This window comes from Suncus etruscus, chromosome 1 (genome assembly GCF_024139225.1).
Source record: "Suncus etruscus isolate mSunEtr1 chromosome 1, mSunEtr1.pri.cur, whole genome shotgun sequence".
Taxonomy (NCBI): domain Eukaryota; kingdom Metazoa; phylum Chordata; class Mammalia; order Eulipotyphla; family Soricidae; genus Suncus; species Suncus etruscus.
The window spans coordinates 105,917,455-105,932,340 of NC_064848.1; the positions used below are offsets into that span (position 1 = coordinate 105,917,455).

General features: G+C 32.6%; 1 protein-coding gene across 1 annotated transcript in view; it reads left to right on the forward strand.

Moving 5' to 3' along the window:
* PCLO (piccolo presynaptic cytomatrix protein) overlaps window positions 1–14,886 on the forward strand; it is a 331,891-nt gene that overhangs the window by 136,677 nt on the left and 180,328 nt on the right. The window contains exons 4-5 of the mRNA XM_049772799.1: window positions 5,630–6,283; window positions 6,353–6,856. Coding sequence (XP_049628756.1) covers window positions 5,630–6,283; window positions 6,353–6,856 — 1,158 coding nt within the window. The remainder of the gene's footprint in view (window positions 1–5,629; window positions 6,284–6,352; window positions 6,857–14,886) is intronic.

The following is a 14,886-nucleotide window of genomic DNA, read 5'->3' on the forward strand; positions in this document are numbered from 1 at the left end:
GCCTACATTTTCCTATATGTACCTTAGACTTTTAGGTCTGATCTATTTTCTCAATATCAGTTGTTGAAGAGACTTTCCTTGCTCAACTTCATATTTCTTGCTTCTTTATCCAAAAATTAATTGATTATCTCTCTGAGGGTTTGTCTCAGAAGATTTAAGTCTAACCCATTGATCTGAGGGTCTATATTTTTTCCAATATGATGCTGTTTTAATTACTACTACGTTATAGTACTGTATGAAGATGGGAAAGTGATGTCTCCCATCTCCTTTTTTACCAAGGATTGCTTTAGCTATTTTTGGAGATTTATTGTTCATATGGATTTCAGGAGTGTTTGATTTATTTCCATAAAAACTGCCTTGAGTATTTCTTATAGTGATTACATTAAATTTGTACAATGCTCTAGGGAGTATTTACATTTTAATTATGTTAATTTAATAATATGTTAAATATAATAACTTTTATTTATTAATGTTTGTATATCAAATTTAGCCTGCCACTTTACTATACAAATCCATTGTTTCTAGAAGCTCTTTTGTAGTCTTTAGGATTTTCAAATATAGTATTATGTCATCTGAAAATATTGAGTTTTACTTCCTCCTTTCCTATGGGATACCCTTGATATAATTATCTTATCTAATTGCTATAGCAAGTACACACTGTACTGTACTGAATAAAGACAACACCTTGTTCTGTACCAAATCTTAAAGACTGAACTTTTCCCCACTGATTGTAATCTGTGCTGTGGGTTTGTGTTAAATGGCTTTGAATATAATGAGGAAAGTTTCTTCAGTTCATATTTTGTTGTGTGGTTATTGTGAATGGGTTTGTTCTTGTTAAATGCTTTTCTAGGTCTGCATTTTCCCATGATCATATTAATATATTTTATTTTTTATTGAAATAGTAAATTATGTTGATTAACTTGCATATGTTAAACTATCTTTGCATCCTTGCGACGAATCTTGTTTTGTCATGGTGTATAATTTTTTTGATGAATTGTTGGATTCTAGATTCTAGTATTTTTTGAAGATCTTTATATCTGTGTTTTTAAGGATATAATCCTGCAATTCTCTCCTTTTTTTGTAGTTTCTCTGTATGCATATGTGAACAAGGTGATTTTAATTTTATAGAAACTGTTTAGAACCCTATTTCTTCAGTTTTCTAGAAGAGCTTGAAGAGGATTGGGAATAGATTCTATTAAAAGATCTGAATGAATACATTAGTGGATCCATCTGGGTCTGGACATTTGTGTTGGGAATGAGTTTTCAAATTCCTCAATATTAGTTGGTCTTCTTAGGTATTACAAATCATCTTTCTTCAGTCTTAGGATGTTGTGAGTTCAAGAATTTTTTCATTGTTATTTATTTTATAGTTTTTCTCATATTTTAGCATAAAGCTTTTGTAATCTCTGATTATATTTTGAATTTCTTTTTTTTTTTTTTTTTTTGGTTTTTGGGCCACACCCAGCATTGCTCAGAGGTTACTCCTGGCTGTCTGCTCAGAAATAGCTCCTGGCAGGCACGGGGGACCATATGGGACACCGGGATTCAAACCAACCACCTTTGGTCCTGGATCGGCTGTTTGCAAGGCAAATGCCGCTGTGCTATCTCTCCGGGCCCATATTTTGAATTTCTGTAGTGAATTTTGTGACATCCTTCCTTTCATTCTTGATTCATATTCTTAAGGTTTTTACTCTCTCTTTCTTTTTTGATTTTCCTAATGGTTTATCAGTCTTGCTTATTTTTTAAAAGAATTAACATTTGCTTTCACTGATCTTTTGTACTGTTTGTTTGCTTGATTTTTTCATTAACATTAATTTTTTATTAATGTTTGCTCTTAATTTTATTATTTCCTTCCTTCTGCTTCTAATCACTTGGTTGGTCATTTTCCAATTTTTAAGGTGTGCAATCAAGTTATTTATGTAAGCCCTTTTCTTCTTCCTCATGAATGCTTACAAAGCTATAAATTTTCCTCTAAACACTTCTTTTGCTGTGTCTCACAAATTCTGATAGGTCATGATAGGTTTCATTCTCATTTGTTTACCAGAATCTTTTTATTTCCTTTCTGACCCACTGTTTTTTTTTCAGTAATAATTTCAGGTATTAGTTCTAAATAACTTCTATTTTTAATGTTTAATTATCTGTGAAAGTAGTTGATACAATTTATGTCCTCTTGAATTTATTGAGGTATGTTTTGTGTCCCTTGTGTGGTCTGTCTTGGAAAATGTCCCATGTGCTTTGAAGAAGAATGTTCATTTAGCTTCTGGGAGATGAAAAGCAATACATATATATTTATATATATATATATACATATAGTATATATATTTACTATATATGTAGATAGATAGATAGATGATAGATAGTAGATAGATGATAGATAGTTAAATAGATGGATAGATGGATAGATAGATAGATAGATAGATAGATAGATAGATAGATAGATAGATAGATAGATAGATAGATAGATAGATAGATAGATAGATATAGTGTTCTCCCTATCTTCTATTTCTTCTTTCAAAGTCAGTATTTCTTTGCTGAGCTTTTGCCTATTCTATCAATAGGCTATAGAGCTTTGTTCATGTCTCCTATTGGGTTAACCAACCTTCACCCTAAATTATATGACTTTATTGGCCTTCACCCTTAAGAGTAATTAAGGTAAAGAACCTATTTAGAAGTTATTCTCACTCAAATGTTCTTTTACATGTAAAATAGGAAGCCATCATCATTGAGGGTAAATACCAATATGGCTATATAACTTAAGGTAAAGTCTTGTTAATCCAACAGTCTCCAACTACTCTTGTGTTGGTATTGATGTCTTTCTTCAAATCTATTAGCATTTCTTTTATTAGTCAACAGTTCTAGTTTAGGATGTGGGAGAGGTTGGTACTTTAAATTAGGCCAAGTAAAACAAACTCATTCTATTACTTCATTATAAGAATTGCTCAAACTTTCCTTGTAGTTGCTTTTATGCAGTAAAGGTGTTTTGTTTAAAGTTTTAAAATGAATTGAGGATTATTTTAAGGGATTCTTACAATAGGACCTAGTATTTTAGTAACATTCCCAGTGTTAACAATTGATGCCTCTTGAAACAAGACCTGAAGAGGCATCAAAAGTATCAAGAAACTATCCCAGAGTAATTGCACAGTGTATAAGGCATTTGCCTTAACTCATGGCTAGGATTTGATCCCTTGCATCTTATATGGAACCTGCCAGAAGTAATTTCTGAGAGAAAAGCCAGAAATAATCCTTTAAAGCTGCTAGGTGTGGCCCCAAAACAAAACAAAACAAAAACAATGTACAATAATTAGCCCTAATTTCAGGGGTTAAATTTGGATTTTTATCCTAGTATATTTAAAACTCCCTAATTTACTTATATTAGGGCATTTATTGTTGGGAATGATTATACAACTTCATTTGTTTTTTTAGACTCAATGTGACAAAATAAGCCAGTGATCTAGCTATTTGTATCTGTCTTAGTTTTATTAAATCAGATTATGATTGTAAGTATCTTAAGAAATGGCTCCATCAAGTAATATTTTTTTAAGATTGCAGCATAGATCAGAATTCTGTAGGAGTTATAAAATGCTTCTTTCAAAACATTTAACACAATGGACGAAGTTTCTAGTATTTTACATAATGGTAAAAATTATGGTACAAATTATTTCCCAAGACTTTATTTTGGAGGCTAGTTCATGGATGTTGCATTTACTCTTGGATGTGCACAGTGCTTACTTCAGGTTCTGTACTCAAAGGTGACTCCTGGTGGAGCTTGGTGGGACAATAGATCATGCTGAGGATCAAACTAGATTGGCCATATGTAAGGAAAGGACCTTTTCCTCTGTACTGTCTCTTTTTAAGACATATTATAAAATTATAAGGAAGAAAATATGTACCTTATATTGTCATGACTTGAAATTAAAATAATTAGTAGTTGATTATGCAAATATTAAATGAACATATAATACTTATTGTTTTACAAAAAGTTTCATTGAAGGTAAATATTAATGACTTTTATCTTTACTTTTTAAGATAAATATGTAAATGATCATTCTTTAATATTACAATATTATTATAAACTTCATTTTATAAAATATTAGATTTTTTAGTATATTCTAGAACAGTAAGTTCTTTTCATATATAAATAATAATATAACTGGAAAATGTGATCTATGAAAAGAACTTTGGAGTACTAATTTCCAGAAGAGAATGCAACATGTAAATGTAATTTTATATGTTAAATTTAATCACTTTATTATTGCAGAATATGTAGCTAATAAATGATAACAATTTGAGGCTATTTGCACAGTTTATTTCCTACATTAAAGTAAGTATAAAGAACATAAATCAGCCAGGGAGGAATTCTGCATCAGGCTCATATGATATCTTATCATGTGCTATGCTAGAGTAATATTCAGTTTATAATTTTTTAAATAATTGATTAAACTATTTACAAATCCATCCTTCCCTGTTTTCATTCTGAAGATAAATGTCTCAGGAACAAACTCAGTAAAATTGGTATAAGTGATCTATGCCTTACACTGAGGAGCAGAAATAAATTGAACCATTTTAGTAAGCAATTTTGAAAACTCATGAATAACATACAAACAAATAATTTGAACCTGCAAATGCTCCTTTAGTCAATGATATAAAAATCTTAATATTATGAATAATAAATTTTTTATTAAATATACCTTATTCTACTCTGGAGGACAAAAATATGTTCAACCATGTAAAGAAATGGATGAAAGCAGGGCCAGAGTGGTGGCGCAAGAGGTCAGGCATCTGCCTTGTCCATACTAGCCTAGGACAGACTGAGGTTCAATTCCCCAGCGTCTCATATGGTCTCCAAGTTGGGAGCAGTTTCTGAATGCATAGCCTGGAGTGGCCTCTGAGTGTAATTGGGTGTCACCCATATAAACAAAAAAAAAAAAAAGAGAGAGAGAGAGAGAGAGAAATGGATGAAAGAATGCTAATCCTAAAGGAATTTTTATTAGTTTATTGCTAAAAAAATTATTATAAAATACAAAAAATAATAAATTATGAAAAATAATTTTAGTATATACATTTAAAATGATAGTACTATTTAAAGGTAACAGGCTGTAAAATACTTTAAAAAAGAACACTTATTTTTCTGCAAAAACATTACCAAGATATTTTCTGGTTTTATATTTAATGTAGTTCATTTTTCTTTTTTTTATGTTTTGCTTATCTTATGTTGAATTGAATTGCTTATCTTTCATAATTCTTAGATTTTTTTGTTTGTTTTTGGGGCCACACCCAGTGATGCTCAGGGGTTACTCCTGGCTATGTGCTCAGAAGTTGATCCTGGCTAGGGGGACCATATGGGACGCCGGGGGATCGAGCCGCAGTCCATCCTAGGCTAGCGCTGGCAAGGCAGACACCTTACCTCTAGCACCACTGTGCTGGCCCCAATTCTTAGATTTTTTAAATAGTAGTCAATTTTCAATCTTTTTTAATAATAACTATAACTTTTATAAGGAAACTATTTCTGGAAACCATTTCCTCACAAATAAGAAATGAACCTACAAATTGTCAGATTTTTATTTTGTAAATGTAATGAAACATATGCATTATAATATAGTTAACATGTTTGATATTATTTTATTTGCAGATACAAGAATGGCTTTGTTTAAATTGCCAGACCCAGAGAGCTATGTCAGGACAACTTGGAGACATAGGGAAAATGCCATCTGCGCAACAGGGACTAAAGGCATTTTCTATGCGTGTCTCAGCAGAACAGCCTTCTCAGAAAGTAACAACCCCTGCACAAATAAAAGTGAAAAAGAAGGACCAAGATGTAAAATTAGAAGTTGAGAAAACCATTCCAGAAAAAGAAAAAGAAACCCCTTTGACTGAAAAAATACCCCATAAAGTAGTCACAGATCAAAAACAAGAGATTAAAGTAGAGAAAGACAAAACTTCAGCCCCTCAAGAAAAAAAGCCACTTACTGAAGACAAAAAGTTACTATCAGAAGAGATAAAAACACCCTCTGAAGAAAAAAAGCAAACTCAGAAAGAAAAAGCACCCCCAATTGACAAAAAGCCACCATCAGAGGAGAAAAAAGCACCTCCTCAAGAGAAAAAGCCAACCCCTATAGATAAAAAATCTTCCCTTGAAGACAAAAAGGCTCTAACAGAAGAAAAGGCAGCAAAGCCAACCCCTATAGATAAAAAATCTTCCCTTGAAGACAAAAAGGCACTACCAGAAGAAAAGGCAGCAAAGCCAATCCCTATAGATAAAAAATCTTCCCTTGAAGACAAAAAGGCACTACCAGAAGAAAAGGCAGCTAAGCCAGCCCCTATAGATAAAAAGTCTTCCCTTGAAGACAAAAAGGCACTACCAGAAGAAAAAAAGACAGCAAAGCCAACCCCTATAGATAAAAAGTCTTCCCTTGAAGTCAAAAAAGCACTACCAGAAGAAAAAAAGGCAGCCTATGAAGAAAAGCCAACCCCTATAGACAAAAAGCCTCCCCTTGAAGACAAAAAGGCAGAAGAAAAAAGGACAATCCTTGAAGAAAAAAAGCCAACTCCTAAAAAGTCCATCTTAGAGGATAAAACATTACCCCCAGGAATCAAAGCCTCATCTACAGAAGAGGAAAAGAAACATGACTTACTTAAAACTCAAATTCAGATTGCTAAAGAAACACCTGAAGACAAAGTATCTCCAAAGGCTATGGAAGAAGTGGAACAACACCCAATCAAGATGGAAGATGAACCTTCTGGCTTGCCTGAGAGTTTGACTAAGGAAGATGATGAGTCTACTCAAAAACTGAAAGAACAGACTCAGGAAGTTTGCACAGCAAAGCCTGAACAGGTTGAATCTGGGAAAGAAAAAACAGTAAGTCTTATTTTCCAAACTTTACAAAGTCTTGTATATGTTTTGACTAATTTTATAGAACACTTCATGGTAATATTTAAGTGACTATCCTCAATGATTCATAAAAGTGACTCATAAATGATTCATAAATAATCCATAAATCATCATCAATGATTCAGAAATTCATAAATTTTACTATTGCTGAAATATAGAATTTTGATTTTTAACTGAATATCAAATTCACATATCAAATAGATTTATTTCCATACATCTACTGAATATAATCAGAACCATATTGTGATAATATGAATCATACAGAATCAGACAGTGAAAAGTCTGCTACATTGCTAACATTGCATTCTAACTTTATATAAATTTAAGGTGTGCATCATTGAAAGTCCAACTTAACTAAGTCATACTCACTACTATCAATCCAATTCGATCTTCATTATAAATGTGTTGTTTTTCTCAGTTTACTCACCTCACTTTCTGATACCCATTTAATAAATCTTAGAGTCCAAAATTTAATTTATTGTTTCATTTTTTGGTGATTTTTTTCTTAATTTTTCCTTTTTTTTCTTGTTCTCCCAGTCTTTTTCAGCCTTTAACAACTGAGGCCCCTTTCCTATCTTGTTTCTTTTCTGTGCTTCTTCTACCTACCCAGCCATTACTGCATCTTCCGGTTGATCTTCCTCTAGTCATATGCCATTACCCCTCAAATTTTCATAATTTTTACTTGTACCCCCTTCTGGAATATTTTTATGGTCCCACAGAAGGTCATATGGACCCAGATTGAGCAATGCTGCTCTGTATGAGCACAATCTCATGGTATTGTAGCTTCATCTAATTTATTTCACTAAATCTAATATTTTCTAATTCAATCCAAGTAATTAAAAATCACATTTTTTCTTTAGCTCTATTGCATTTAGATGTGCATATATATCTTTGTTCATTTTTCAGTAGATGGATACACTGATTTCAGATTTTGAAGAATTATAATTAGTTTTTGAGTAAAACTGACATATTTACATTTATTTGAATTAGTGTCTTGTACTTTGTGGGTAATTATTCAATGTAGATAAGTAAATCATGTGGAATTTATCAATTTTTTTGATGAACCCTCTATACTGTTCTACATGATGGCTATGCCAGTTTTATTCCCATCATATTAATATTTTATAAGAGTTCTCTTTACAACATCTACAAAATTTGTTATTTTTTATTATTAGGATAATAAGAATTCTCATAGGTATGAGAAGATATTTCATTGCTATTTTAATTTGCATTTTTCTAAAAATTTAGCGTACCGTATTTTCCGGCATATAAGACGACTTTTGAAACAAAAAAATGTCAACCAAAAATAGGGGGGTCGTCTTATACCCGGAGTATATTGCGAAAAATGTTTCAATATACCACTAAACGAAAATTGTCTGCCACAAAACGAATTTTCCAACTCGATCCTGCACCATTCACTGCAAGGCTGCTAGGACCGCCTCTCTAACTCAGCCAATCCAAGCAGGCTTTTTATGCATGCAAATTAGACAATGTTCTGGACCCGAATCTACACTGTAAAAAGCCTGCTCAGATTGGCCAGAGTCAGAGAGGAAGTCTATTGCAGTATAACCTTTGAACCTTTGCTTGTTGTGATTGGCTCACTGTGGTACATACAGTTGCAGCACAGGAACATTCTATCTGATACAGCGAATATAGGCCTAAACCTATGTTTTAACTGCAAAATTAGGGGGTCGTCTTATATGCCAGAAAATATGGTACTTTTACACTTTTGACTCTTTGCTATCTGTATATCTTTGTAGAGTATTTAATAAGATACTTCATATTTTATATTTCTTTTCTTAATGTTGAGTTTTATAAATTTGTTGTAAATTTAGAATTTCAGCCCCCTTGTTTAGTGTTTGATATGCAAGTATATTTCAGTGAAATGCCTTTTAGAGTGTTTCTTTCTGATTCCAGTTCCTTTGCTTTAAAGAAACATTTTTATTTGATGTTATTTCATTTATTTTATATTTGATTAAAATTAAAAAACAGTCCATTATAATCGAGTCTTCAAATTAATCTCTAAAGTTGATGTCATAAGTACATTGCAGATGTCATCTGTTACTTAGTTTTATCTCATTCATGTCTTATAATTAAGTCTTTAATTCATTTTAGTCAATTTTGAGGTATAGTAGTTTATTGTTTACATTAGTAAAAGATCATCTAGTTTTCTGATCACACTGTAGACATTCCTTGATCTTGTAGGATTTTAATTTCACCATAAATACATTGTTAATGCCTGTGTGATTTTAGTTCTTTATTTTTAATTTGGTACTATTGATCTGTGTATATTTTTATCTAGCTTTATGCTCCTTTCCTGCTCACTTTTTTTTAATAAAGTTGGAGAACCTTAATTTTGTCTTCTTTTTCTCAGGATGGCTTTTACTTTTTTAGGTATTTTATTCTTATAAGTAGGGTTATATTATATTTTATATGTCAATGAAATTTAAAATTATAATTTAAAAATATAATATTTCATTCATATAATTATATTATATTTTATAAGCATGGGATGTCCATGCCAACAATGTCATTGTTTTTCAAATACATCTCTTCAGATTAAATATATTCCAAGTTTTTTCATTTTTTTGATGAAATTATAAATTATATTGTTTTTCTGATTTCTTTTACAGCTCATTATTTGCATATAGAAACAACCAATTTTTGTATGCTCATTTGTAACATGGACTGCTTGAAAGGCAGAGGTCTTGACTTCTTTTCTATATCTTAGGCTATTTTTCTGTGTAGTTTTCAATTATTTTTGTGCAATTTCTTTTTTGTTTGTTTGTTTGTTTTTGGGCCACACCCAGCATTGCTCAGGGGTTACTCCTGGCTGTCTGCTCAGAAATAGCTCCTGGCAGGCACGGGGGACCATATGGGACACCGGGATTCTAACCAACCACTTTTGGTCCTGGATCTGCTGCTTGCAAGGCAAACGCCGCTGTGCTATCTCTCCAGGCCCAATTCTTGTGTAATTTCTATAGCTAGGATTTCTAACACCTAATAAAGTGTTACCAGTAGTAATACAGAAGTAGAATACCAGTAGCAAGTGAGTGTACATCCTTCTTTTATCATACAATAAAGCTTTCATTTTTTCATTATATGATGTTGCCTATGTGCTTTTCACATGTGGAACTTACGTTGATGCACATCACATTTCTTACATATTCATTTTGTTGAAGGTTTTTTATTAAATTTTGAATACAAATTGAATCTTAATCATCTAAATAGATGATTATATGACTTTTGTCTTTCATTTTGATATACCATATTACCTTTATTGATTTACTTATGCTAAATTATCCTGGCATCACTGCAGCAAACCTCACTTCAGTTATGGTGCTTGAGTCTTATAAGACAGTATTGAATTTTGCTTGCTAATATTTTGTTCAGTAAATATGTATTTATTTTCATTAGATATATTTGGCTATAGTTTTATTTTTGTAATATATTCAGTCTGGTTTTAGGCTCAAACTAATAATGATAATGTTAAAGGATTTTTGGAAGCTTTTCCTTTTTTTTCAGATGTATGGAAGAATGTAAGAAGGATAGATATTATCCTTTTATGCCTAGGTAAAGTTCACAAATGAAAATATATATGGAATTCTTTTGGAGGGTAGGGAATTTTGATTACTGTTTTATTTCATTATTGAAATATGTCCATCTTAATTCACTCTTGAAATATTACTTATTTACATTGTCCATTTCTGCTAGATTGATCATTTGTTGTCATGAACTTAATTCATAACTCTTCTACTATCCTTGTTATTTTATAGTATATGTTGTGACTATTTTGTTACATAGTAATTTATTTGGGCTTTCTTTTCTTTGCAAGTCCATCTAAAGGCTTGACTTTGGGGGAGGGGGGGCGGTACACCTTGCTGCACTCAGGAGTTAATCCTGGCTCTGCCTTCAAAAATTGCTCTGGCAGGCTTGGGGAGCCATCAGGTATACCAGAGGTTGAACCAGGGTCGCCCTGGGTCATCCTCATGCTAGGCAAACACCTAATCGCTGTGCTATTGCTTTGGCCCCTAGGCTTGTCTTATTTTTCAAAGAACAAATTCTTGGGTATCATTGAAATTTTGATTTTTTTTTGTTTTTTTATTCTCTTTGTTTTCATTATTTCTTTTTTTGTTTTGTTTTGTTTTGTTTTGTTTTGTTTGGGGTCATACCCAGAGGATCTCAGGGGTTACTCCTGGCTCTGCACTCAAAAACCTCTCCTGGCAGGCACAGGGATCACATGAGATGCCAAGATTCCAACCACCATCTGTCCTGCATTGTTTTTATCATTTCTGCTATAGTTCATAGTATTTTCTATCTACTGGTTTCTTGTTTTGCTTTTCTTTCTTTTATAGTTCTTTTACATATAAACTAAGTGTTTTTATTTTGGATTCATCTTGTTTCCAGGTATAAGTTAATATTGCTATTAACTTTTGTCAGTCTTTCTCTATGTTACATCCCAATACTAAGCTGAGTCTTTATTTTATTACATCTTCAGATATGTTTAGATGCCACATTTAATATCCTTCTTGGTCTTAAAAGTTGCTTGCAGAAAGCTACTTTTACAAATTTATGTTTTCCATTTTTATTTTTTGTTTGTTGAGCCATACCCAGAGGTACTAAGGCTTTATTCCTAAAACTGCACTCAGAAGTTACTCCTGGCAGGGGACTTATGGGATGCCACGGATTAAACCCTGGTCAGCCATGTGCAGGGCAGATGACCTGCTCACTGTGCTATCGCTCTAGCCCTCCCTTTTTCTTTTTTAGCTTGATCTCTAATTTTAGTATCACTATATTTTAAAAATATGAAATTCTGTTTAATCAGTATTCATAATTTTTCTGAGACTTGTATCTATCTCAGCATATGATTTATCCTTGATAATAAGCTATTTATTTATTTATTTGGTTTTGGGGCCACACCTGGTGACACTCAGAGGTTACTCCTGGCTCTGCACTCAGAAGTCGTTCCTGTGTGACGGGACCATATGGGATGCTGGGGGATTGAACTGCGGTCCATCCTAGGCTAGCGCTTGCAAGGCAGACACCTTACCTCTAGCGCCACCACTCCAGCCCCTATAATAAACTATTGATAAGAATGTGCATTTGAGTGTTTTGGGCAGAATGTTCTAAGAATATCTATTAAGTATTTCTGCTCTAATTTATCATTTAACTCTTTGGTTTCATTGGTAATTTATTTTTATTATTATTGGTATAATAGTTTACATTAAATTCTATCACTTATGTTTTTCTTAATATCTTGTATTAAGGTAACACATGTATTTATATTTCAGTGCTGCTGCATTGGGTACAATTTTACTAAAGTTGCTAATTGTTCTATTGTTTTCATTTCTTTGTTATTATTTAATATACATCTTTGATTCTTGATATCTTATTTCATTATAAGTGTATTTATCTAATACAACTGTGTAGTTATTGTCTTTTAGGATTTCTTCAAGTACCATTTTCTATCTCTTTACTTTCAGTGTGTTTGTCCTTATAGCTTATGTTAATCTTTTGAAAGCAATATACAGTTGGATAATCTTTCTAATATATCTGATGACTGTTTTTTGATTGTTAAATTTGCTCTATTTATATTAATGGTCTTAACTGATACAAGTAGGCTTGCTACTCTCATTTTTTTTAGGTTTTTGTCTATTTCCTCATTCAATTCTTTGTGGGTTTCTATTTTTTAATTTTCTTTATCTTAAAATTAAAAATAGAAGCCAAACAGGATACTATAAGGGTAAGTGATTTGCCTTGAATGTGGTCTGCTGAGATTCTGCTCCAAGCAAAAGATATGGTATTCTGAGTCTAAGTATAACTAGAAATAAGCTGTGAGCAGAGTTTAGAATAATTTATGTCACTGATGGATGTGTGTGATCTTAAAATCACATGTATATATATTTTATTATATAACATAATATTCTTAAAATATTATATACACTATATAGTATATATTATTTTATTATATACATGTTACATTTTATTATATATTATTTTTATTTTTCCACCCCACCCCATATTTTATATATATATATAAATATATATATATATATATTTTATATAGATATATACATTTTTTTTTGGCCTTTGGGTCACACCTGGCAGCACTCAGGGGTTACTCCTGGCTCTATGCTCAGAAATCGCTCCTGGCAGGAACAGGGGACCATATGGGATGCCTGGATTTGAACCACCATTCTTCTGCATGAAAGGCAAATGTATTACCTCCATGCTATCTCTCTGGCACCTATATATTATTTTTAAATGAAGAGTTCCTTTCTACATTTTTTTATGTGAAGGAATCTAATTTTGGCAAGCCTGTTCATTCAGATTTATTAGCCTGTGAAGGCCTTTATCTCTTCTTCATATCAAAATAAAGACATGCAAAATATAGCATCATAGATGACACTTTTTAAATTTATTTTTAATTAGAATTTGTCATTGCATTCGTTTCTGCTATGAAAGTTAATTAAAGACTAGTTGGGAATATTTTTATGATTTAAAAAAAATTTCCTCTAGTCTCCTTCATTATTTTTTTTATTTGTCTTAAACTCTGTTAGTTTTACAACCATGTTTCTTAGTATCGGACTCATATTTAGGTAACTGTCTTCTGATAGCATTGTCGGTTTGTATATTCAGTTCTTTCCCCAAGTTTGAGAAACTTTCTTCTGTTGTTTCTTTGAATAAACTTTATTTGCCCTATTCTGTCTTTTTTTGTGTTACCCGTTATTCTTATTTTGGCTTTCTTGATAGAATCGGAATTTTCGGGTCCGGGGCGATGGCACAAGGGATAAGGTCTGCCTTGTGCGTGCTAGCCTAGGAAGGACCAAGGTTCTATCCCCCAACATCCCATATGGTCCCCCAAGCCAGGGGCAATTTCTGAGCGTATAACCATAGGTAACCGCTGAGCGTCACCAGGTGTGGCCCAAAAACCAAACCCCCCCCCCCAAAAAAAAAGAGAATTGGAATTTTCTAATAAGATTACTTTTTGAAAAACTGGCTCCTAGGTGGTGCAGAGGAAGGCTGAAGATCCCTCTTGGGATCCTTGGCCAATTGGACAGGTGGTTCATTGCAGAACCCAGTGGTTCTCTGTTGCACATTTCCTGGATTGCCAGGATTACCCAGTTCATTCCTGTGGTGCTAGGGACCTCCAGAGACACATCCAATCATCCCCATCTGGTGCCATGGATTCAGCTGGCATCTGCTGATGTAATATGTGCATCTTAACACTGATAGTTATCTCTCTGACACTAGAATTAATTTTGGTTGTTTCATTTTGTTTTGGGGCTACACCCATACGTGCTGAGTACTTACTCAAGGTCTTCACTTAGGAATCATTTCTAGGATGCTCAGGGGACAGTATGTGATACCGGAATCAGAATATACAAGGAAAGCTCACTACTCATTCTACTATCTTTCTGATCATAGGAAAAGCTTTTAAGCTATTGTTTGCACTAAAATTGTTTTCATAAGCATTAATGTTCTGTGAGGAACTCTAATATTTCTAGAAGTACAAGAAAATATCTGTGGCAGAATAATTTTAATTAGCATCATTCTTACATATATTTTCACTTTTGATGGAATTTCATCTTTTTTTTTACTTATTGTTTCACAATACCAGGTATCAAGCCTTCTTCACACATGCAAGGGTGCCTTCCATAAGCACCTGAGTGCCACATCATTTTGTTTCATTTACAATAAATCACTATTTCCTAAGCCTTCTCTAATATGAAACATTAATCAGTAACTAAATCCTGGTCTTTTAACCAGAACCAGGTAAAGTAAAAGCCTATATATTCTCTCCGAAATGGCTTTGTATATCCACAACCACCATTCTGTTTCTCCTAAGTAATAGCCAGCTTTGTACATCATGATACATCTGTATTAACCATTTTCTCTTAGCTTTATGACCTTTTATTTTTCCTTTTCACTTCCTCTTCTTTTGTGAGATATGTTTGTTTATTGTTTTCTCATTCTGAGCCTCTTTCAGTTAATAT